Source organism: Pochonia chlamydosporia, chromosome 1 (assembly GCF_001653235.2).
Source record: "Pochonia chlamydosporia 170 chromosome 1, whole genome shotgun sequence".
In the NCBI taxonomy this organism is placed as follows: domain Eukaryota; kingdom Fungi; phylum Ascomycota; class Sordariomycetes; order Hypocreales; family Clavicipitaceae; genus Pochonia; species Pochonia chlamydosporia.
The window spans coordinates 4311135-4336297 of NC_035790.1; the positions used below are offsets into that span (position 1 = coordinate 4311135).

Sequence of the window (25163 nt, forward strand, 5' to 3'; positions counted from 1 at the left end):
AATGTCCATAGATTTTCCCAAGGAGGAGGTAGTCACAATCGAGAGATGGCGTGCCATTAACGCATTCCAACGCCAGGTATGGAGCAAGTGTACCACGTAGAAGTCGCGAAAATTAACATTGTTTACTAAACTTTCCTGCCGATAGCTTGAATTGTCGAGTGGCCGCCCGCACTATACGTTTTATGATGGCCCGCCATTCGCAACCGGTCTTCCTCACTATGGGCACTTGCTGGCATCGACAATCAAGGATATCATACCGAGATATTGGTCAATGAAGGGTTTCCATGTCGAACGTCGATTCGGCTGGGACACTCACGGGCTACCAATTGAGCACGAAATTGACAAGAAATTAGGCATATCCGGAAAAGCTGCTGTTATGAAGTTTGGGATTGAAAAGTACAACGAAGAATGCCGCGCCATTGTCATGCGCTATGCTTCAGAATGGCGAATTACAATCGAGCGGTTGGGGCGGTGGATAGACTTTGACAATGACTACAAGGTGAGCAGTTGACATGGATAGCTGATTTCTTATATTCTAATACTGCGCGTAGACGATGGATCCCAAATTCATGGAATCTTTGTGGTGGGTTTTCAAGCAACTGTTTGAGAAAGGACAGGTCTACCAAGGTCATCGGGTTATGCCGTACTCCACAGTCCTCACAACTGCACTGAGCAACTTTGAAGCGAATCAGAACTATCAAGATGTAACCGACCCGGCCGTGGTAGTGTCATTTCCACTTGTCGAAGATCCAGATATCCACCTCCTAGCCTGGACGACCACGCCATGGACCCTTCCCTCCCACACGGGCCTGGCCGTGCACCCGGATTTTGAATACATCAAGATACATGATGAGAAATCGGGAAAAGTCTTTGTCATCCTCGAACAACTACTATCCACTCTGTATAAAGATCCGAAGAAGGCGAAGTACTCCGTGGTTGGAAAAGTCAAGGGCAAAGAAATGTTGGGATGGCAATACAAGCCGCTATTTGACTACTTCTACGAGGATTTCAAGGACCATGGCTTCCGAGTGCTCAATGGAACCTATGTTACAGCAGACAGCGGGACGGGAATTGTACATCAAGCACCTGCCTTTGGCGAGGAGGATTACAACGTTGCTGTAGCGGCGGGAGTTATCAGTGAAAAGAGGCCACCACCGGACCCACTTGACGATACCGGCCACTTTACAGAGAAAGTGCCAGACTTTGCTGGCATGCATGTTAAACAGGCTGACAAACACATAATCAAGTATCTGAAGGCTGCCGATCGCTTGGTTGTCGAGTCACAGTTACGCCACTCATACCCAATGTGCCCCAGATCCGACACACCCCTTATTTACCGTGCGGTACCTTCCTGGTTCATTAGAATACCTGAGATCATCCCCGATATGCTCAAAAATATTGAGGGATCTCACTGGGTCCCCTCTTTTGTCAAGGAGCGTCGATTTGCTAGCTGGATAGCTAACGCAAGAGATTGGAATGTTGGCAGAAATCGGTACTGGGGCACCCCGATTCCTCTATGGGTCAGTGACGACCTAGAAGAGAGAGTCTGCATCGGGAGCATTGAAGAGCTGCGCGAACTTAGCGGGTATAAAGGTGAAATCAAAGATCTGCATCGCGACAAGGTAGATCACATCACCATCCCTAGCAAGATGGGTAAAGGTACATTGAGGCGAGTTGACGAAGTCTTCGACTGCTGGTTTGAATCAGGAAGCATGCCATATGCCAGCCAACATTACCCTTTTGAAAACGTCGAAAAGTTTGAGAAGTCCTTTCCAGGGGACTTCATTGCCGAGGGACTTGATCAAACTCGAGGGTGGTTTTACACTCTCCTCGTGCTTGGGACACATTTATTTGGTTGCTCACCCTTTCAAAATTGTGTCGTGAATGGCATTGTACTTGCAGAAGACGGCAAGAAGATGTCAAAAAGACTCAAAAACTACCCTGACCCTTCTATTGTGATGGATAAGTATGGTTCTGATGCTCTCCGACTGTATCTTATTAATTCGCCGGTTGTTCGGGCTGAGCCTCTTCGGTTTAAAGAGTCTGGAGTAAAAGAGGTTGTGCAGAAGGTTCTGCTTCCGCTTTGGAACAGCTTCAAGTTCTTCGAAGGGCAGACTGCTCTCTTGAAGAAGACAGAAGGAGTTGAGTATATGTGGAATCCGGACATGGAATCAGAAAACGACAATGTCATGGACCGTTGGATTCTGGCAAGCTGCCAAAGTCTTTTAGAGTTCGTCAACAAAGAAATGCGAGGTATGAACTCCTACTGACATAAGAATGGAATATCAGGCTCTAACATCTAAGCAGGATATCGACTCTATACAGTTGTACCACGACTCCTGGAACTCATCGACAACACCACCAACTGGTATATCAGATTTAACCGACGGAGACTCAAGGGAGAGAATGGTCTGCAAGATACACAGCATGCGCTAAATGCCCTCTTCGAAGTCCTGTACACTCTTTGCCGAGGGTTGGCTCCATTTACACCATTTTTGTCAGATACTATCTATCTGAAATTACTCCCGCACATTCCGCAAGAACTGCAGGCACAAGATCCTCGAAGCGTTCACTTTCTGCCATTTCCAGAAGTCAGGAAAGAGCTCTTTAACTCGGAAGTAGAGAGGAGAGTCTCGAGAATGCAACGAGTAATTGAATTGGCAAGAGTGTCAAGAGAACGAAAAAGTATCGGCCTAAAGACGCCGCTCAAGACATTGGTTGTCATACATCATGACCCCCAATATCTCGATGATGTTAAATCGCTAGAGAGTTATATCACTGAAGAGCTCAATGTTCGAGACCTTATTCTATCAGGTGACGAGGCGAATTATAACGTTCAGCTCAGCGTCACTGCGGATTGGCCGGTCCTTGGTAAAAAGCTCAGAAAGGACATGGCTCGGGTTAAAAAAGCATTGCCGAACTTGACTAGCGAACAAGTCCAAGAATACTTGCAGAACAGAGAGATTTTGGTTGACGGAATTCGGCTAGAAGAAGGCGATTTGGTTGTCCGACGTGGGCTACGGGAGGATGATACATCCAAAAATCTGGAAATCAACTCGGACAACGAGGTTCTCACCATCCTGGACTCCGAAATCTACCCCGAATTGGCACAAGAGGGTTTGGCCAGGGAAATCATCAACAGAGTCCAAAGGCTTCGTAAGAAGGCGGGACTCCAGGCGACGGATGATGTCAAGATGGAATATCAGGTCTTGTCCGACCCCGAAGGTGTGGGGTTGACTGAAGTCTTGATGTCTCAATCCGCCACATTCGAAAAAACCTTGCGGCGACCCCTTGAGAAGGTGCGAGGGGACGGGACAACCTCCGCAATTATTGCAGAGGAGGAGCAAGAAGTACAACAGGCTACCTTCTTACTGCGCCTAATCCACATGTAGGTCATCGCAGCTTATCCCTAGACAAGTCCGTATCGGCGGTTCAAAGTAAGGGCTATGCGTCGAATTTCTATTTTAGCAATTGCGCCGGGCACTTTTTATCTAAGATAGAAGATAGTACAGAAGAGTATCAAAAGAAATAGGTAATATACTATCAGTATAGAACCGTGGAAAAACTGAAGAACCGTGTCACAAAAACGGCTGACGCGGTTATTTCTTCGATACCGCCTTCTGACCGCTCAGAGTCAGCTTGCGTACCCGTGAAACGTTTGGGTTTCTACGTGGATCAACCTACGATATAGCAATCCTTGAGTTTCATAAACTCTTTGGCGCATTTTCCTTCCTCCACCGCATGATAATCCGCCACCACACACCTGCCGTACACGGCAGCCTAAAAAATCTTTGTGAATCGATGGACCTTGTTGCTAGACGCTTGGTGAAAAATAAGTAATGGCTCACCTGGCCCGAACAAAGTGAAGCTGCGGCGGCCAGCCTCTGGATCTGACGCTGACCTGGTGCTTGAGGCATGGGACGTAATTCCAAGTTGGCAAGATTGAGTTTTTGATGTACGACCGACTTGATGTTAACACCCAAGGGTTCAGATACAGGACTAAGGACAGAAAAAGGAGAAGGGATGTTTGAAGGCAGCTAGTCTTACTACATGCTGCTTCAAAAAAGTGGAGGACGGCTCACAAAGAGTGTTCTCTTGGTTCTGGTAAGGAGTTGGTGAAGGTTGCTCAGAAGATCATGTGGACTGTGCTTACATAACAGCGATGGCCTTCAGACGGCAAGTGGGGCAAATCGCGTGAGAGGTTAACCACACGCGCCTCTACAATCAACAGCTTCCGTCCAGTTCAATAGTGTAGGTAAGAGAAGTTTATTCATTTCAAGCACGTCATGCAAGCGCTTTAGGGTGTTTCCAGTAGCCTTGGATTGTTCATATGTCACCTATTACGTGCGATCATTGTAATGGATGAATTATGACACGAGACCACCGCCTCCAGTGAGTCCAAGCATGCCCAATTTTTCCTGTGACGTGACAGAACTGATAGTCCATAGTGGCAAGCCTTCAATCTTCAGGAAATAATCGAGACCATGGTATGGTCCATGAACCTGGCGAAACGAGCCCAAACCAGACGCAACTGACGCAAGAACCATACTATTCCAATAGAGGTAGGAAACCTCCTTGGGTTGGCCAGACCATCAATGTATTGAATGCTGCCTCTTAGATATCACAATCATCCATTCCGTTGTTTCTTTGGCCCAAGACGAACTTCATCGATCGACTTACCCAAAACCACTACCAGCGGCCATTCTTTTCAAGGCCTACGACGATGTACTTCCTACCTTTGGAATCGACCCGGATTCCGATCACCACTTGTCCGCCCTAATTTTTCGCATCGGCGGCGAACATGGTGAAGAGTCGTTATTGGAAAAGTTCGAGGCCATTCTGAAACGGATGGGGATTTTGCTCGAGTTTGGGGAAAATGCGACTGAATTGGAAGATTCATACCATTCAGACCCTCCACGTCCAGCGAAAGATCAAGAAGTTGCAATTGACTTGTTAAAAGAGTCTGAAGAAGGCCGTCCTGAGACAAGAAGAAAAGAATTACCACCAGAACTGGTTTCTTCGGAATCCGCATTTCCTTGGCGTCGCACTGAAGAAAATGGCGTTCGAAATGACCAAGCAGGTCGTACATTGGCTTTTTCGAATATATCTACTCCGCGCAATCGCTGGCCAGTTTCAGGAGAACGGCATGGTGATGAGGACTTACTCCAAATATCTTCAGCTAAGCATCCTACCGGGCTGTCATTCATCCACCCGAAGAGGCTTCAAACAGCGAGTTCTTCTGGAGCTGGATTGATGTCAGCGTTCGATGATCGACGTAAAATTGCATCAACTTCGGTAGAACACAGTCCAGAATCCAACGATACAAATGCCCAAGAGGGCTCGACAGCTTCTGTTTCAAACGCCAGACCTCAGTCACTTGCGTCGATAAAATTGTGTGGCGGAAATGTCAAGGATACCCATCCGGTTTCGGATATAAATACCTCAGACTCAAACAGTATCGAGCATGAACTTCTCGGTAGTATGGCGGTGCGAGCACGTCAGATCTACCTTGCCAGCAAAGTTTTCAACAAGTGGGCTGATGAAACTGCAACTCGTCTTGAGAGAGAAGCTATTGCAAGAAGACATATGATACGTTTTCGCTGCTTCAACAGCTGGACCCTGGCTCCGGACTCAAAAGCCCCAATTACACTGCATTTGAAAGCTGTCACCGCTGTCCAGAAGCTGCGGCGTGCAGTAACCTGCCAGGAAGAGCAGCTTAGTTTAGGAGCGTCGTTAATTTCTCAGAACCACTTGCGCAAGAAAAGCAGGTATTGGCTGGGCTACTGGTCCACGCTTTCATTGGCTCGACAGTCTGCCGAAATATCTGGCAGATGCATAAGATTTCATCTCATCGAAACCTGGCACAAGCGAGCTTTTGCCTACAGAGACTCAACTAGATACCTCACCAAAAGAAGCAGACAGCGCATGAATAGTGACATTTGTGGCAGGTGGATTGAATTCATGCATGTACACAGGGTTCAAGCCCACGCAGCTAAGCAGGTTCGATCTTCCCTTGACACCGCCGTCTGGTTTTGGAAGTGGAGGGATCAAGAGGAGGCAAAGCTCAGGGCTCGTGCTTGTCGAAAGCTACTAGTAATGGAGAATGCGGCTCAGGTTTTTGAAAGTTGGAATCTACGGACTCGGGCACAAGCGTTCCATTGGACCCTTGAATACCTCTCTGTCGGTAGGTGTATGAACATCTGGTTCACAGTTACAAAATGTCATCTGGTGCGACAAATCGCATCAAGTAACCATGCCAAGACCATGAGAGCTGGCTGTTTTTTCAATCGATTGCGTTTTCATAAGGAGAAGCAGTTAGAACTTGGTCATTTGGAGGAGAGGGCACGATGGTACATCTGGGCTACTCGTCTGATTCGAATTTTTGATATCACTGCCCGGTATCACAAGCATCAAAATAGACTTGTGGTTAGGGGATATCTAATGATGAGGTACACTGAAGTTTCCTCCAAACGAAGGCAGCGAGGCTTCTATAAGGCATTAGATTGCTGGCTGTCGCACACTGCCCACATGTCAAGGATCGACCAAGCAGGTCATGACTACCTGGCGAAGCTCGAACTAGACAACCGTCGAGCAAGTGTCTTGCTTTGGAAACAATTCACGTTGCAATCTGACGCATCACTCTCCCTGGGCATAGACTGTCGAAAGCATTACTTGCTGGATGAATGGAAGTACGGAGCCTTGCATGATGAACAACTACAGAAGGCGGCAATGGAACAATGGTCAAGTGAAAGACAACGCGAAGCTGTCAAGATCTGGACCATTTCAACCCTTCAGAGGAGCGGGCAAGCACATTCCGCAATAATGGTTAGACAGAGGCACAAACGTGAAACCCGAAATAGGGCTTTTCTGTTTTGGCGACGACATACGAACCCAGCCGAAACGAATTTGCTGGAACCGCAATCACCGGCTTGGGATGGACCGTTGAGCATCTCCCGCAAAACTACAAGATCACTTCCGAAGACGCGTACATATTTCCGTCGATTTGACGATAACCAAGATCTCCCAAGCCCTCTACATACTCCGTCTCGTTCAACCGGGTTTGCGCTGCCCACCAGCCGTACGCTCCCTATTCGACTAATGGATCCCGTGGAAGAAGTGGATGCAGAGTCAGTGGGAAACTCTTCTGACAAACCTGGCAAACCGGATCCCGGTGGACTCATGTATGGCAACTTGGGTCCATCCAGGGTCTTGAGCTCTACAACCCCACGAGCTCCCATTCCCATTAGCATTCGGCGGGCAATGCATAATCCTTTATCTGCCGCAGGGCATCGGAGCCAGGGATCATCGGCCAGACCCATCGGGCCGCCTCGAACCCTTGACAATAGCGATCGGTTTAATGACAGCGCCTTTCTAAGCACCAGATCCAAATCTGCTGTTTCGAAATGGTCCAGGTTGGCAGGGCGCAGCAGCAATGACGTTCAGACAACCTCTTCAACACCTTCTGTGTCTCGGCCAATTTTTGCTAGGCCTGTTCCGATGCATGCCCCAAGCCTGCAGCAAGATGATGATGCTGTTCTTCGTGTGTGAATCCTCACTTGCTCACCATGAAATGGTAGAGTTTGGGCCCAGGCTCATGCCGTAGTGTTGGGTACCCATGTGTGGATCAGACTACTCCTCACCATGGCTGGTCGATTACCAGAGGCACCTTGGGTTTGGCCGGGTATGCTGGATCTGTGATAGGATGGGCTGCTGTTTGTGTTACCGAAATAGGAAATACTCGTTTCCCCTTCACAGCATTGAGAGATGGGATGATATTGAAGCACCGATGCTGGAACTGAAAGTTAGGCGTGGTGTATTAGTTGGCACCGGTTTGATATTTGAATGTGTGGGCTTACCCCAAGCCTCGCGACTTTTTGGTGGAGATGTTATAATGCCTTGTGGCAAAAGCGCCTTAAACCATAGTCTAAAACAAACTATATCCCGTGCATTTCACCAAGCATAATATCTACGTGGTCACACCGAAGGACTATGTAATAGTTTGCTGCGCGACAGAGCTACTGGATTGGCCATTTCGGGCACTGGTTTGTCCCTATTCTGGCTAACTGTGCAGCTATAATACTGGTGTTCCAAAGTTTAAAATAAATGAATTAGAGGCCACTAACATAGAGCAAATTATACCATATCCTGCCTTCTCTACTGTAAATAATTCACGATGTATTTTGGACTTGGACATCTTATGACCTAGGCACCTACCTAGGTAGGTAGATAAGCACCAACTTGGCATGGAGGGTGAAGGTGACCAACTTGACACGTGCTGCTGCAAAAGGGGCCGATTGCGTCACAGAGTTCAAGCTCCACACCAAAGCAACCTCCCAGGAATTCCAATCTGCAGCTTCGAGCCCGAAAGAGCGTCGAGGCAAATTATTTACAAGCAGCGAAGTATCATCACCGTCATTGACACTCAGACATGAAACAACCCTTCAATAATTCAATAGCATGATTGCTGTTCTCCCCGGCCAGCCCCCATCAAGGCTACAAGGTGTAACAACGGGTTTCTGGGACGGGCGTCATCAAAATGTGAGCGGCCATTCGCGAAGTGCAGCTCGGACCTGGTTCTGATAACATTTGCTGTCACAGGCATACATAACCGGAAGTGCCTTTACAATAATCGATGGGGCATGCCGGATACTGCAAACGGTGTATGATGACGATAGCGAGCAACGTCTCGATGCGATTGTTCTTGATGAAGCATCCGGAAAGATTGCGACGTGCACAGCATTGCAGGTCCGCATATACCAGCCGCTTCCCCTACAAGATGACAATATTAAGGTTGTGCAGCTTCTCCACTACTTTCATTCACTCTCAGCGCTCTGTTCGACGTACTGACGTCCTCTCAGTGGGCGCAACAATCGTGTTTCGACATTCCAGACCCTGGTTCGACGACCGTATGTGCACTTTCCTGGGGTGGCTCGGAGGAACTTCTAGTCGCCTCCACTTCGTTATCACTCTTTACGACGGCCGGTTCTCCTGTAAATATATGGCGGAAACAACTACCCAACCCGACCAAGTCTGCCACGATCTCGCATGATTCCGCGTACATCGCCTCTATTGGGCACCACGATTGCCTAGCGAAAATCTGGAGGCGATTGGTATATGGTGCAGATGAGGTTCGGTTCGATGTGACGTACCTCCGCCATCCTGACATTGTTGTATCCGTAAGATGGCGTAGGCCGTACCACCCAGAGCAGTCAGCGGACCATGTCCTGTACACCGCCTGTCTCGACAGCTCAATCCGCGTTTGGATTCCCACCGAGGCGACGGATGGCAGACACTGGCAACTCTTGGGCCGAGTTGATCTGAGGGAATCTAGTGTGGACAAGCCAATACGCTGTTCTCCTCCACTAGTGTTTATCGTCGACGGCCGCGACTTTACTACAGCCGTAGAAAGAGTCATCAAAGATCGAACGGCGGACGACGACAGTACAAATAATGCTGCTCTAGATCATCTTGTTGCTATTGCAAATAGGAACCCGGAGATATGCATTAGTATCGATAAGAGGGGTACCATGTCTGCTTGGGCACTGGAGAATGTTGGGAACAACAAACCTGAACAATTCAAGGTATTCACCATTGCACAGATACCTTTGCCACATTTTGATGTCATGAGCGAGTTCCTGAAAACCCAAGCCGGGGGACATACCGAAGCTCACAACTACTGTGACAGGCGAAATGGAAAACTTAATATAGTCCTGCATTCGTTTGATGGCAAGATCGGAATTTTTGCGGGCGACATTGCTAACCTATTGGATCCCAATGACAACAATCAGCGTCTCAGCCTCCAAACTGTCTGGACTGGACACACTGCACCGGTAAAAAAGATTTTGCGTAACGTCAGCGGACATGCTGTAGTTTCACGAACCCGTGAAGGAGAATGTGTTCTATGGAACCATTCTACCCTTGACAGCGAACGGGTAGATCAAACGCTTATCCGAAAATCTGTCATACCCGAAACAGAAGAGATACTTCGCATCTGCGTCTTGCGCAAGGGGCGTTTCGTTGTCCTCTTACGTCCGAAGGCCATAGTCCTCTGGGATTGCCGTGGTACATCTGCATCGGTGCTTGCGAAATGTTCCTATGAGACTTGTGAATCGCCGCTGTGTCTCATAGTATTACCGCGGCCACAGACTACAGATTACAAGCTGGCTTACATTGCCACGATAACATCCAGTGGGCATGGGGTCGTGTGGGAGATACAGCTCCCTCCCTATCTGAGTAACGTCGGTTCGAACGAGAGAGCAGCAGTGCTCACTGAATTTTGTCGGTTCCAATTGACCACAGCAGACGAGTTGAAGTACGTTCTTCCGGTGGACCCCGCTGGAGCAGCTCCTGCCACGTCTGGGTTTTTAGACATATTCGCTCGCGATGTGGCTATTTCCTATACCCATGCTGGGAGAGTCGACTTCTGGGCGGCACGGGTCAACCATGAAAGCCGGACCGTGGATTGGTTGTCAACTTCTTGCACCGAAACGGGGCTTCTTGACCCAGCCCTGGCAAGTGGTAGTATGCTTAAAAAGGCGGCGTTGGTCAACTCTACTAGGTCACAGCTCACTATATGGGACATCGGTGGCTCGCGTCTCGAGTATGACATGGATTATAAGGCACACCAAAGCATCCAAGATCTTGATTGGACCTCTACTCCTGATGCGCAGGCTATTTTGGCTGTTGGTTTTCAACACCGTGTGTTGTTACTATCTCAAATGAGATTCGACTACTTGAATAAAGGGCCGGCATGGGCACCAATTCATGAGATCAACATTCGTGATCTTACAGCACATCCTATTGGGGACTCTACCTGGCTTGCTGACGGTCACCTCGTTATTGGCGCTGGAAATCAGCTTTTCGTCCATGACCGACGTCTAGACACAGGAGAGTCCTCTATCTCAAGCCTTGGTCACCTGAACAAAGATGATCGTAAGGATTTGTTCGAAGTGGTGCAGAGATTCAACGGACCAATTCCCATATTTCACCCACAGTTCCTAAGCCAGTGTATCCTGTCGGGCAAAGGCCATCTCGTACGTCGGATCCTAGTGACACTACACAAGACGCTAAGATACTTAATTCCCGGTGACACTATGGACGATTACTTGGGCCTTCCATTGTCAGAATTCTACAGTGCAAATGTGAGTTGCGTGGCTTAGAGAACGAGGCCAAGATTTTAACTACTCTTTGCAGGTGTCCCAACCTAGTTCGTTCAGCAAAGCCATGGGAGCTTCGTTCGTGGATGGCGACGGTTCTGAGGAGGAAGATGCCTTTTCTGAGCAGACAGCGACACTAATAAACGATAGATTGACGAAACTTAGAATTCCCCAACTTTCAGGACACGAACAAATCCAGCTCGCAGACATTGTCGAGTGCGTGGCGTTGGTCGAAAGCCACCGACGTTCTATGGATGAGAATGCTGCTAGATTCATGTTGTTCTATCGACAGCATGCACTTCGCAAAGGCCGAGTGACCGAGATGCAGCTTTCCTGGAGAGAAATAAACTGGGCATTTCACTCTGGCAGCCAGGACATACTCCTGGATTTCGTCTCTCGTCAAAATCATGGGGCGATGTTGTGGGAACAGGCTCGCGAATGTGGAGTTTTCATGTGGCTCTCCGATTTGACTGCGTTGGTATGCGTGATTTTGTCAATCGACGTGCTAGGATAAGGTGCTAACACGACATAGCGCGAGCACTTTGAAGCAGTAGCAAGAAATGAGTACACCAAGAGCGAACTGAAGGACCCTGTGGATTGCAGCTTGTTTTACCTCGCTCTGCGGAAGAAGGCAGTGTTGCAGGGGTTGTGGCGGATGGCCAGTTCGAACAAGGAACAAGCGGCTACTCAAAAATTACTCGCAAATAATTTTGACGATCCGAGATGGCGAAGGACAGCGTTGAAGAATGCCTATGCGTTGCTCAGCAAGCGGCGCTTCCGTGAGTTGTTTGGATGCTGCGACGGTGTATAGGAACAATGTGTACTGACTATGGGTTGAGACTACGCGGCAGCTTTCTTCTTGCTTGCTGACCGCCTCGAGGACGCTGTTGAGGTCTGCCTTCGACGCATGAAGGATTTGCAACTTGCCATCGCCATTAGTCGCGTTTACGAAGGCGACAGTGGACCAACACTACGAAAGCTCATACAGGACGAAGTCCTCCTTCTTGCCGCACAAGAGGGTAATCGATGGCTTGCATCTTGGGGCTTCTGGATGCTTGGCCGTAAAGATATGGCTGTCAGAGCGTTAATCGTAAGTTTGGTTTATTCATAAGCCAACAACAGATGTTGGCCGCAGTGCTCACTATTCACTAGATGCCGGTCTTTGCGCTTCTCGAAACTCCCTGCTCACCAGACATCAAGTCTCGCCTGTTCTTGACTGACGACCCTGCTCTTGTGGTTTTGTACTCGCAGTTACGTCAGAGAACTTTGCAGACGCTTCGAGGTGCCTCCAAGATAACACCAAAAGTAGAGTGGGAGTTTGTGCTTCACAGCGCTAAACTATACGACCGAATGGGCTGTGACCTTCTCGGACTAGATCTTGGTAAGTGCATATCATTTGACGAAGGGGCGCGATGGGGCGCGTTCCTTCGCGTCAACCCTGTGCTTCCCTACTATTAATTCCCATTTGAAACGACCTCAGCTGATGCAGTGATGCCTTAGTTCGTAACTGGGAATTCCAGCAACCTGTAGCTACCGGCTTTGGCGGTGAAGTAAATCCCTTGAAGCTGTTGCGACGGAGAAGTTCCCTAGTAGTAGATGATCTTTCAGCAACAAGGCGCAGCCTAGGTTTAGAAAGGGCTAGTGACACGACGAAGCACTCTCCGTCGAAGCCATCAACGTCGGTATTTGTGGAACCTGATGCTTCATCGCTCCTTGACAGTTTTGGACTGTAAATATGGTCTCATGAAAGCGGTCAGTGCATCTGCGCTGCACTTGCAAACGGGCTAGTCCAACGCACAAGGTCTTAAACCGTTGAACCCTTATTGTTGCGTCCGGTCGCAGGATAGACTCTGTTGCTCACCTGTACATCAACCTAAGTGCTTAGGCAGCCCGTAATGTGTAAACGACGTCTTTTGTATCTCCTTGGCTTATACAAGGCTACCTCTGTCAGATATGGAAATACTCTCTTTCAATGTTGTGCCTTCTAAACATGATACGCACTTTACTGCCTACCTAACTAGGCACCTAGGTAGGTGGTTGTGATCAAGGCTGCTTAGTCAGCAATCAAAATGCAGAGCCACCCCCCGCCTCGAGATAGACGCCGGTTTGTCAGCAGCTGTCCCAAAAGGTAGGGGATACTTCAGTACCTAGGTACCTGAAAGGTCCATCTTCTCAAGTTGTAGCAATTCAACATCTTCCGTGTTAACGGTTTCCCCCGCTGATTTGGCCATCATGGCTCCGCCAGGAGTTCTGATAGAAGGACAAAGCTTCACGCTGCGAAGCGTGGTTGCCGGCCTTGCCGTTGGCACTGTTATCTGTGCAGCCAATGTCTATTTTGGACTTCAAACAGGCTGGGTGTCCATTATGTCAATGCCAGCAAGTCTGATGGGGTTTGGAATTTTTAAGATCTTGCGACCGCACTTAAGCTTCCCATTTTCTCCAGTTGAGAATGTTCTACTACAAAGTGTGGCTTGTGGTATGGCGATAATGCCACTCGGGTGCGGCTTCGTTGGCGTGGTTTGTTCATATCCCTTTGTCCACCAGTACTTTCCTGTACGTTGAGCTGATGCAACAATTTCCAGATTCCTGCCATGAACTATCTTTTGAAGCCCGACGAACAAGGTCCGCTCTATCTCAGTACTGTCCAGCTCATCATTTGGTCTCTCGGGCTGTGCTATTTCGGAGTTGTATTTGCGGTACCACTGTAAGATGTACTCACCACCTGAAGAAGAAAACTAAAGGCAAGGGAAGTTAACTATTTAAACCATTCATTTGAATTCAACAGGAGACAACAGGTCATAATTCGAGAGAGACTGAAGTTTCCGAGTGGCTTTAGCACCGCTGTCCTTATATCTGTGCTCCATGGCAAAGAACCACAATCTTCTAAGCCAGAAGAATTGGACAGGGCTGCACAAGGCGGTTTTGCTAGCCTTGTTTCTCGTACGATGGACCAAGATTTCACCGTGTCGGCGGCCACTACTGGAAATGTAGACGGAAATGATGCCCAGTCCGAAGCAAGCTCGAAGCCAAATTGGGTGTCGAATATGCAGCTCCTCATCATCTGCTTTCTCATCTCGGGATTTTTTACCGTCTTGACGTATTTTTTGCCAGTCATTCGGAATCTCCCAGTTTTTGGAACAGTTGCCGCCAACACCTGGCTCTGGACTCTCAATCCCAGTTTGGCTTACGTTGGCCAAGGCGTGATCATGGGCACAGAGACCACGCTACATATGACTCTTGGAGCTATTATTGGCTGGGGATTGCTCAGTCCTTTGGCGAAATTTCAAGGTTGGGCTCCTGGGCCAGTGGATGATTGGGAGCATGGCAGCAAAGGATGGATTGTCTGGGTGTCCCTCGCGATCATGCTAGTGGACGCTGTAGTGAGCCTCACTTACGTTGGATTCCGCTCAATTCTTCATTCACCAATGATGAATTTTTTGGGAATCTTCCAGAGAAAGGTGCAAAAGATAAAGAGTCATATCATTGGATTCTCGCCACCACAGTACTCTTTGCTGCAAAACCAGGATGACATTTTTCCTTCACAGCCAGGCATTACCGACAGCACAAGGGAGACATGCAGCGATGACGAAGACGAAGACCAAGACGAAGACGAAGACATTGGTGACACTGGAATTATCCAATACGATGATGCTCCTCCACATCAACTGATCGGGAACAAACTAGTAGTTTTCGGGCTTGCCGCCTCCATACTACTTTGCATCGGAACCACACATTTCGTCTTTGGGAACCTTGTTCCCTTATTTGCAACAATTATTGCGGTTTTAATTGCTTTAATTTTGAGCATTATGGGAGTGCGAGCCCTTGGAGAAACCGACCTTAACCCGGTGTCAGGAATTAGCAAGCTGGCTCAACTTCTTTTTGCATTTATTATCCCCCAGTCTAATAAATCTAGTGTTCTAATCAATCTTGTAGCCGGCGCAGTGGTAAGTCTACCTTTCTTTGCCAATTGCACCAGCGCGCATGAGTATATCTTGTGCTTTGCATCCTGCGTTCACTGAGAAGTATTTGCTGACCTGCATACCAGTCAGAGGCAGTAAGTTGCATCATGAACACACCTGCAGAGGTACACCGTTCTTCTAACAGTTGTAGGGCGCGCTCCAGGCTGGGGACCTAATGCAGGACCTTAAAACTGGTCATCTACTCGGGGCAGCCCCAAACGCCCAGTTTTGGGGACAAATGATTGGTGCTACCGCTGGAGCAATCCTCAGCGCCTTTATTTACCGCATTTACACATCGTATGCGTCTTCTGGAGCTGCCTGGGGATTTCAATGTGGATTAGCTAACAGACTGCATCCGGTAGGGTCTACACTATCCCCGGGGATCTTTTTCAAGTTCCCACTGCCTACGTTTGGATATTTACGGCGAGATTGGTTACTGGCCAAGGACTACCGTATATGGCTAAGGAATGGGCCATTGGAGCAGGTACAATATTTGCCATAACAACATTCATCCGCACCGCCAGTGTAGATAAATGGTGGCGGCCATACGTCCCAGGAGGTATCGCTGTGGCTGTTGGTACGTCCAATCCGACTGAGCGATATCGCCAAATACAGCGCTAAAATCTCTCAGGAATGTATAATGTACCGTCATTTACTTTGGCACGAGCAGTCGGTGGAATAGTCTGTTGGTACTGGACTAAAATTCTGCAACGGCCCAATGCGCAACTCATAATACTCGCATCGGTAGGTTAGATTGAGTCTATTGTCTCCCTATGAATATACTAACTCTTTAAGGGTTTCATTCTCGGAGAAGGGTTCCTGAGTATAGTAAACTTGATCCTTCAGGGCCTCCATGTACCGCACCTGTGACATGTGTTCCAAGCCACTGTCATATGTGCACCGACGGTATGCGAAGTGTGGCGGTTTCAACTATTTGAGTTCCCAACTTTGCTCTCTTTCTTCATGCCCAGTTGACCAATTCAGGCGTAGCGTGAGCGCTCGTGCATTGTCCGCTGCAGCAGAGAATGTAATTTGCCCCCCCAGACGGCTGGGGGCTTCAACGGAATCTGGGGACATCCGTGAACCTGTTAGAAGCAGACCCTGTTTCCAATGAGTCTCCTGGCCGTCAGGGCCAGTGGTAAAAGCCACATGACCTGGGGACTCAGCAGCCCATTTAGCCGCCGTGGCGGTTGCTTCAGGGACTGGGTCAGATCTGGACGGGCAAAAAAAGTTGTCAAACCAAATAAGAAATCCATCGATGTTGTCCGTACCGCTGTCTAGCTCCGTTTCCCATCTGGCTGTGAACGTAAGGTCTTCTGGACGTGTTGAATAGAGGTCCAGAACTCTAAAAGGGTAGGGTTGACCACAAAGTGACGAATTTGGCATGCTTTGTATACGAACCTCATCGAAAATGCCCTCTTGCATTGCTTTCATATCAAAGCCATAGACATCGTGCCAATATGAAATATGATCCAACACATATGCCTCGTCCTTCAATGGGGCAATCCACAGTGTCGCTGAGCTAGGAACTAGAAGGCCATCAGGTTTGAGATATTTATCCCGTGCGTATAGCACACTTGGCAGCATTGCTTCGTAGAGTAGACAGTAACCCATCCATTCACTGACGATGATATCGACTTCTGTAACTGGCAGCTCAACATCTTCGATACTGCCTCTCACACATGTTATAACATCGGAAAAGCTGTTGTTGAAGACATTTTCGCGGGCTTTGTCAATGATGTCCGATCTGTCAACGGCTATCACCTTTGCTGCGCCAGCCTTGGCGCAAAACATGCTAAGAATTCCTAATTCATATGTCAAAATACAATTAGGTTGAGAGAGAGTTCCTTTCAAACGAGCAGGGAGAGGAAAAAAAAGGAAAGACACATACCAGTCCCACAACCAATATCAAGTACTACTTTGTCTTTAAAAATATGCTTATTCTCGTATATGAAGTCCCGATATGCATCCGTACGAACGGTGTCCTTGAGCATGGTCTCGTGTATGTCTGCTGTGGGTAAGTTGTGAGAACGTGATTGAATCTGCGAGTGTCATACCGTGTGCTGCATAAGATTCGAAGTAGTATCCCGAGGGGTCTTTTTCTTTCGCGTTCGGCGATGGACCTGGAATATCATTGACGCCCCAACGACGATCCAGCGTTTCTTCCACAGCCAAGCGATAGTTTGCAAAGCTTTCACGGATGGAAGCTAGTTCGACTTCAAGACGTCTGTTGTTCTTCTGCAGATCAATGTATGAGTCGTCCATTGCGTCTGATGTTCCCATCTGGGCTTCTGTTGGGGATCCCAACACTTCGTCGAGAGAGAAAATGGCAGCGTCGTTCGATAGTACTGGTTTGAGCAAGCCATCATCCTCAATGTCCCCAATAGAAATTTCGGCAGGCAGAGTAGACTTGTTGTTCACCTGCAGGCGAATGAAATTTATCAACTTAATTGCTCCCAGGAAGTCCAACTGCAGGCGCTGAACATTTTGGACCAGATCGAAGCCATACTGTTGTTTGCAATATTGTAACATTTCTGGAAGTGTGGCAAAGACTTTGGAGTCGAAAAGTGATACAATTTCGACCCTTTCCACGTCAGGCTCGACATCGAGCCAGTTGCTTTCTTCTGACGTATCCGATCCTTGGGCCATCGGTTCTTCACACCGGTTGTCCATTATGGAATCCTTTGAGGGCAAGTGGCAAGCCAGTGTTACTTGGTTGCCTAATAAACTTTGCGGAGAATAGTGAGGAGAGCTTGAGTGAGCCTATCCTTATGCCTAGGATCTTTATCATATGTTTTTGTGTTGCAAAGCGAGCCAATACCTTCTACTTGATTTTATGTGATGGGTCACGTTGGCTTTGGAGGGTTGCCAGGGTCCTCTACAAAACCAGGTATCACTTTTTTCACTCTTGACATGTGCCCCTCGTTTTTTTTTTTTTCTGCCAAAGGTGAACAAAAACAAAGAACTTGGGCAAATTAGCCACAATATGCTGGACAGACTAGGTGGAGGCGGCATAGTGACATGATGATGCAATTTGGCGGGGCCTATTACGTATCGGTGCACCCGCATGTCTGGGTGATATTCCTCACTTGATATTGCCATCCATATCATTCCTCCCATCCTCTGTCTCGTGGTCTAGCTCATCCTCTTCGTCATCCTCACCCTCGGACACAATCTCACCAAGTTCCCTAAGGCGTGCCTATAGTTTAGATGTTGTCAGCCAAAGGCGTTTGCGACTCCAAGGAGTATGAGTACCTTATAACGGGCGACCTTCTCCTCCAAGTCGCCAAATACCATAAGTAGGTCGTCTAGCTCTGCCTGAGCAGCTTTCTTGGCGCTAGCCTCGTCTGAAAGCTTTGTCTCGATCTGTTCAGTGAAAATATCCACATGCATTAGCTCTGCTTTGGGTGCTCTGGCTGCATTCTCTAGCCAAACAGGTGAAGCCGCAGTCTGGGAAAGAATGGAACTTACGCTCTCAAGCTTGCTTTGCATATCGTCTACAGTTGCTTTGGTGCTACTGAGCTGCCCTTCTAATTCTGAGCGATGCTCCCTTGCCTGCGCTGTCTTATCCGCCTCCAGCGCCAGTAGCCTTGCATTTTCTTCTTGGAGTGCCTGTAGCTCCAGTATTTTGGATTTGCTCGCCTGGTTGATTGTCAACATGTATATCAACCAGAAATGTGTAGAGCCTACTGAGCTTACCTTCATCAAGTCCACTTCAAGGCGATTCACAGATGCTTTGAGGTCAGCCGCCTCTGCATCAGCACGCAATCTCACACGCTCAACCTCTGAGTGAGCGGACTTTTGCGCTTGAGCTAGATCCGTCTGAAGTTGGCTCTCTCTTGCTGCAAGCTGCGCTCGAACCAATACGATTTCGCGCTCATGGTCCGCCTCCTTTGCCGATTGCTCCTGTGACAGTGTTCTAGCAGTAGCGTTAGCATTCATACAAGAAATTTAGACGGTTCGCCGACATACCCAAGTTGCTCTTGATGAACTCTTTCGATATCCCCGAATGAGGATTTGAGTTTAGACAACTCAACAGTAGCGGCTTCGATGGCCCGTCGATGTTCTGCCTCTTGGGTATGAAGCGCATCTTCCAGCGATAGAAGTTTGGTTTTGGCTTCTTGCAGAGCGCAATCCCTATCCTCAACCTGACTTCGAAGAGAATCCACAAGTTCTCTCGATATACCTTTCTGGACACCATTTGTCATGACAGCAATCTCAAACTCTGGTGCCCTGTCAATAGCACGCCCCATTCGGCTGTAGTTATCCTTGAACAAATCAACGAAAATCGAGTCGAAAAAGATGTCCGGCAGGCTGTTACCTGCAGAAAGGCGGTACTTTTGTGGAGTGACTTCAAAATCACGGACTAGCGGGTGGCTTCGAAGCCTGCTCAGGCGCTCCAAGTACTGCTCTCTGTCTAATCTCTTAGAAAGAATAGAGTGAAGGCTAGTTCTGGAGAGCGGGGAATCTTTTGTTGAAAATTCGTATATAACGCCTAGAAGGAACGCGCAAAGACCCCGAACGATATCCCCCCCTGCGGAGAGTGGTTGTGAGATCGCCTGTATAAGGCTTTGCACATTGCTTCCCTCCGCCAGAAAGTCATTCACGGCATCGAAATCCTCGAATGTCCAACCCAAAAGCAACATCAAGTAGCCCACTGAAATCCTGGCATCGTCACCATTGGCGATGCTGGCGATGAGATGAGCAGCGACCGTTTGTATACTTGTGACAACCTCTTCGCCCTTAGAGGAATCCCCTTCTGTAACTTGCAGTAGCTTTGCCTTTGCGGTAGGATTGTCGTGAAGCAGATGGAAGGCGATGACGGAGGCAAACCATGGACGGTAGGGATCACGGGCAAAGGCCGCTGCATCCGGCTTCAATAGAACCGTCAAAATGTTGGCGGATTCTTCGGCCCCTGCCATGTAACCGTCGATCGCCCTGGACAAGAAGTGTAGCCTAACTTCTGCATGATTCGAGAAGTATGCCTTTAAGCACTCGCAAGCCGAGAATCGAAGGTCAAATGACGACTGGTCCACTGAATTAAGGGTCAAGTCGAGTAATCCGTCGATGACATACGTCTTCGCCGCAAATTCCTTAGGTGAGTCTTCCCCTGGACCAGCGAGCAACGGAGCTGGGACCATGAATTGAGCAAAACTCTCCTGGAGGGGCTTTGCATCTCGGATCATATTACCACAAGTGGTCAACGCCTAGCCAAAATGGTTAAAGTAGGTTCACATGTGAGTGGCTGCGACTTGGCATCCTCACCTCCGCTTTGATTGTAACTTGGACTTCTCGACGAGAAAATGCCAATTGAAGGATATTATAGACCAGGCCTTGCTTCCAAAAGGCATGTTGATTCTGTGCCACACCAGCCGAGCCCTGAATGAGGAACAGCCGTAGGACGGCCAAGAACGCATAGACGTTTCGATTACGCTGTGTCAAGGCCCATGCCGCAATACCGGCATCCGAGAGTTGTGTCTCCAGCAGACTTTCCAGCAACCCAGCCAGCTTTGCAATGAAACCAGATTCCCGGAAAAGAGATTGATTGGAAGGGTTTCTGCGCAAAAGATTTGCCAAAAGAATTAAACAATCTTCTACAGCTCTCCCGCCGTCTGTCAGTGATCCATTGACGTCCACAATAGCAAATATCCGCTCGAATGCGTTTTCGAACGCTACCAGTTTCTGTATTTCCGTTGATGAGGGTGTGAGGGCTGTCAGGAGACTAACGCACTCGTTTCGCACCGCACCACGCTGGTCATCGAGAGTTGCAACGAGTCTACTGATGCCTAAAGGCGCAGTAAAAATGCATTCCTCAGTTCGTTCAGTACGGGCCGAAAGTATGGCGGTGAGCAGTTGTAATGAGTACAGTCGCGAGTAAAAATCTTCGGATTCCACAAAGTCCAACAAGAGTGTTATATTTTCCTGGCGTTGAGTAAATTCATCCGCCAACCAGAGAACTACTTCGTCGGAAGCCTCAGGGCTGGTTTCATTGGGACTAAATAACATCAGCAGCGTCTCCAGCACGACTTTGACTGTGTCGACGTCGTCGCCATCCTTAGCCAAGCTCCCAATGAGACATCTCAATGCACCAGAGGCCACCGATGCCGGAAAATCTTTCGCAAAGCTTCGTAAACCCAGTATTGCCGCTCGTCGGTCTTCAAGCAGGGTTGCCGAGTTTAGGCGGCCACTTAGAACGGTTATAGTTTCGCTGACAGACTGTTTCGCCGGCGTCGTTGAAATCGAGAACATGTTGTCGTCGTGCAATGCGCCATTGAGCACTGCAAACGCGCCAATTTAAGGGGCGTTCTGTGCACCTTGGCTCTGTGGTCGAACTTGGGTTGGCAAGAAACAAAGGACAGCATACAAAATGAAAGAATCTGTCACCTCAGCAGCAGCCCTTGTATTTATTCAAGCCCCCTGTTCACGAGGAAGCGCGGATTGTGTTCCAAATGGATGGAGCTTGCCTGAGCTTGCCTGAGCTTGGCGTGCAAATGCACCAGATGTTGTCGGCTCGGTGCCAGGGTGGCCCGACTGCTTGGACGGTACACACAACATGCTGGAGGTACTTGGCCCAGTTCCACCAAGCTGAGGAGGGAGCTTGAAAGGTACTTCCAAGATACGTCTCATGCGGCAGGTGCACTCCACCGGCACCAGCCTCAATGCTCCAGCCACACAAATTTGCCAGAGTGATTGACATGTATCGTGAATTTTTACTTGCAATACCCTTCATTTAACCCGGATGTGTCTGTTGTCTGTAGTTTGTTTATTGAGATATCTAGATGCCCAAGTGTTGGGTGATTGGCCCTATACCTAGGTATGTATACTTCGTTTCCCAAGCACCAACCTCGGCGACGTTTCCCTCGTCCATCGGCCTGGAACCCAACAGCCATGTATGTACTAACACCTTACCAGGCCACCCCACCCTCCTCCCAAGCTTCTGAGGTACTAGCCCACCTAGTCTCCCGCCGCTGGCATCGTTAGTAGAAGGGGGAATTTTTCCGTTGCAGAGAGAGCATATGTACTTTGCGACCACCATTGTCTGATTCCCGCGAACCACCACCGACCCAGCCCTTATTCCAGACAATTCGCAATTGATTGCGCCGGTGCCAGGCACTGCAACTTTCATCGTTCGTCAAAATGGGCATCCCGGCCGCCTTCCGATGGCTTTCGAACAAATATCCCAAAATCATCTCTCCCGTGATTGAAGATCAGCCAGTCGTCATGCCAGACGGATCCGTTGTGCCCGTTGATACGACGGGTCGCAATCCAAACGGTGAAGAATTCGACAACCTATATCTTGACATGAATGGTATAGTCCATCCCTGCGCGCATCCGGAAGACAAACCTGCGCCTGAGGATGAGGAGGCAATGATGCTGGAGGTGTTCAGGTATACAGATCGCGTCGTCAACATGGTAAGACCTCGGAAGCTTCTCATGATTGCTGTCGGTTAGTATTATTTCCATCCTCCACGCCTACATTCCTGCCTGCGCTAACGACGCATATCCAGATGGTGTTGCACCTCGTGCCAAAATGAACCAGCAGCGATCCCGAAGATTTCGATCTGCGCAAGACGCACAGGAAAAGGAAGAGAACAAGAAGGAGCTGTTGAAGCTCGTCAAACAACAAAATGGCGGGGTGCTGCCACCGGAACACATAGAGAGTGTCTCCAAAAAGGTTTTTGACAACAATTCCATAACACCAGGCACTCCTTTTATGGATATATTAGCCGTGAGCTTGCGGTATTGGTGTCAATACAAACTGAACACTGATCCAGCATGGGCTAAAATGAAGGTCCTGATTTCTGATGCAACAGTTCCTGGGGAAGGTGAGCATAAGATCATGTCATTTATTCGATCCCAAAGAGCTTCACCGGACCATGACCCAAACACCCGCCACGTTATCTACGGGTTGGATGCCGACCTGATTATGCTAGGTCTGGCAACCCATGAACCGCATTTCCGAGTTCTTCGGGAGGATGTGTTTTTCCAGGAAGGCAGGGCCAGAATGTGCCAACTGTGTGGACAAAAGGGACATGATGCGCGCAATTGTCGAGGCGAGGCAAAGGAAAAGCCCGGCAATGTCGACGACAAACCCGATCGCGGTACTCTGAAGCCATTTATCTGGCTCCACGTCTCAATATTACGAGAATATCTCGCGGCTGAATTAGCTGTTCCTGGATTACCATTTCGGTTCGACCTGGAGCGAGCTATTGACGACTGGGTTTTCATGTGTTGCTTCGTCGGAAATGACTTCCTTCCACATTTACCAGCATTAGAGATTCGAGAACATGGCATTGATACGCTCACAACTATCTGGAGAAGCAACTTGCCATCCATGGGGGGCTACGTCACAAAAGACGGACACATAGATTTAGAAAGAGCACAGCGGATATTGGATGGCCTCGCCAAGCAAGAAGACGCGATTTTCAAGCGTCGGAAAGAGCAGGAAGAGCGCAGAGAAGCGAACGCCAAGCGAAGAAAATTGCAAAACGACAATAGTTCGCATCGTGGGAACCATCGACCGCCTATTGAAGATCGCAAGGGTGGCCACCATGATCCATCTCAGGGGCTACCTCTTTATCCAATCTCCTCCTATCCGAAAGATCCTCCTCTGGCTATCACGCATGACATGGTGGTGAATAAGACCTCTGGACAGGACGCCAGCATTGCCAACAAGAGTGCTGCAAGCGTCATCAAGGACCAGCTGCGGGCGGCGAGGAAGAAAGATGCCGCCTTGGCTGAACCGGCAGAGACCACACCGTCCATATTGGGAAAACGAAAGTCACCGCCACCGGCGACTCTGGAGGCGGGTGACGCAACCACTGACCCCAGCGCTGCGCAGTCCAGTAAAACAAACCTTGGTGTGCCATCAGAGGGTCCAGTTGATACAGTACGCTTGTGGGAAGATGGATACGCTGATAGGTATTATCAGCAGAAATTCAATCGTGCTCCGGGCGATGTAGCTTTTCGACATGAAGTTGCACGAGCATATGTCGAGGGCCTGGCTTGGGTCCTGCTGTACTATTTCCAGGGCTGCCCCTCCTGGGAATGGTACTACCCATATCACTACGCACCGTTTGCTGCTGATTTTAAAGACTTGGCAAGCATGAAGATCGTCTTTGAAAAGGGTCGCATATCCAAACCATTTGAACAGCTAATGAGCGTTTTGCCCGCAGCTTCAAGACACGCTCTNTTCCCGAAGTGTTTCATCCACTGATGACCGAGGCCAAAAGCGAAATTATTGATTTTTATCCCCAAGACTTCGAAGTTGATTTAAACGGGAAGAAGATGGCCTGGCAAGGAGTTGCACTTCTGCCATTCATCGACATGCCCAGGCTACTTGCTGCTGTCCAGAGCAAGTACCCCCTTCTAAGCTCCTCGGAGGCTGCAAGAAACGCAATGGGGAGGGATGTACTTCTCCTGTCGGACAGCAACGGCTCCATGTATGACGATATTTTGACCAAATTCTACTCTAAACGACAGGAATCCACCAAATTCAGACTGAATCCAAAAGCCAGTGGCGGTTTAGCAGGGAAAGTTGAGAAGCAGGATGACTATGTCCCACATGGTGCACTTCAATATCCGTTGCAGAGACGTGCGATGCCAGATTTGGACTATGACAGATCCGTTAGGTAAGAGAGAAATCTGAAGCTTGAAAGCACCAAGCAATGAGCGCTGACACATCGCTCGTAGTGTTTACTTCGATATGCTACAGACCAATCAGGCACACAAGTCAATGCTGCTACGGGGAGTAAATCTTCCAACTCCTGTGCTTACCCCAAGCGATGTAGAAGTCATTCAAGGGAAAAAACGACGCGATCAGCGGGGGCCGGGATATAGCAACTACGGTGGGGGGCATCACAATGGGCCGAGACGCGGCGGGCCTGTCAATTATGGACAACGAAACCCAACCTGGCACCCACCGCCACCTGGCGGCCCTGGCTTTGGGGTTGGGATTCCCCCTCCTCCGCCAACGTACAGTGCACACAGGAATGGGCGAGGTTACAATAATGGTGGTCATAGGTGGTAGCGCAGGGTGTGTTAAATG

The 25163-nt window shown here is 48.9% G+C and overlaps 6 protein-coding genes across 6 annotated transcripts; 4 read left to right on the top strand and 2 right to left on the bottom strand.

Moving 5' to 3' along the window:
* Nucleotide 1: 1 nt before the first annotated feature.
* On the top strand, nucleotides 2–3392 carry VFPPC_01107 (isoleucyl-tRNA synthetase; the record flags this gene model as incomplete). The annotated part of the gene is made up of 4 exons (XM_018280993.1): nucleotides 2–76; nucleotides 146–499; nucleotides 552–2253; nucleotides 2308–3392. The coding sequence occupies 4 exons, from the start codon at nucleotides 2–4 to the stop codon at nucleotides 3390–3392; spliced, it is 3216 nt and encodes a 1071-aa protein (XP_018149470.1).
* A 5065-nt stretch (nucleotides 3393–8457) lies between these two features.
* Nucleotides 8458–12889, top strand: VFPPC_01108 (WD repeat protein; the record flags this gene model as incomplete). Its single annotated transcript, XM_018280994.1, has 8 exons — nucleotides 8458–8538; nucleotides 8599–8790; nucleotides 8859–11141; nucleotides 11194–11634; nucleotides 11689–11935; nucleotides 11996–12246; nucleotides 12309–12537; nucleotides 12657–12889. The coding sequence occupies 8 exons, from the start codon at nucleotides 8458–8460 to the stop codon at nucleotides 12887–12889; spliced, it is 3957 nt and encodes a 1318-aa protein (XP_018149471.1).
* A 499-nt stretch (nucleotides 12890–13388) lies between these two features.
* On the top strand, nucleotides 13389–15985 carry VFPPC_01109 (OPT superfamily oligopeptide transporter; the record flags this gene model as incomplete). The annotated part of the gene is made up of 8 exons (XM_018280995.1): nucleotides 13389–13673; nucleotides 13739–13860; nucleotides 13942–15100; nucleotides 15202–15210; nucleotides 15267–15412; nucleotides 15478–15692; nucleotides 15747–15859; nucleotides 15911–15985. The coding sequence occupies 8 exons, from the start codon at nucleotides 13389–13391 to the stop codon at nucleotides 15983–15985; spliced, it is 2124 nt and encodes a 707-aa protein (XP_018149472.1).
* Nucleotides 15986–16045: 60 nt separating this feature from the next.
* VFPPC_13001 (S-adenosylmethionine-dependent methyltransferase superfamily domain-containing protein) lies at nucleotides 16046–17788 on the bottom strand (the record flags this gene model as incomplete). Its single annotated transcript, XM_018290778.1, has 3 exons — nucleotides 16046–16920; nucleotides 17007–17123; nucleotides 17173–17788. The coding sequence occupies 3 exons, from the start codon at nucleotides 17786–17788 to the stop codon at nucleotides 16046–16048; spliced, it is 1608 nt and encodes a 535-aa protein (XP_018149473.1).
* A 412-nt stretch (nucleotides 17789–18200) lies between these two features.
* Nucleotides 18201–21364, bottom strand: VFPPC_01110 (intracellular protein transport protein (UsoA); the record flags this gene model as incomplete). Its single annotated transcript, XM_018280996.1, has 6 exons — nucleotides 18201–18314; nucleotides 18371–18481; nucleotides 18587–18757; nucleotides 18815–19034; nucleotides 19088–20322; nucleotides 20381–21364. The coding sequence occupies 6 exons, from the start codon at nucleotides 21362–21364 to the stop codon at nucleotides 18201–18203; spliced, it is 2835 nt and encodes a 944-aa protein (XP_018149474.1).
* Nucleotides 21365–22646: 1282 nt separating this feature from the next.
* On the top strand, nucleotides 22647–25145 carry VFPPC_01111 (5'-3' exoribonuclease 2; the record flags this gene model as incomplete). The annotated part of the gene is made up of 3 exons (XM_022428208.1): nucleotides 22647–24219; nucleotides 24270–24717; nucleotides 24809–25145. The coding sequence occupies 3 exons, from the start codon at nucleotides 22647–22649 to the stop codon at nucleotides 25143–25145; spliced, it is 2358 nt and encodes a 785-aa protein (XP_022284720.1).
* Nucleotides 25146–25163: the final 18 nt, after the last annotated feature.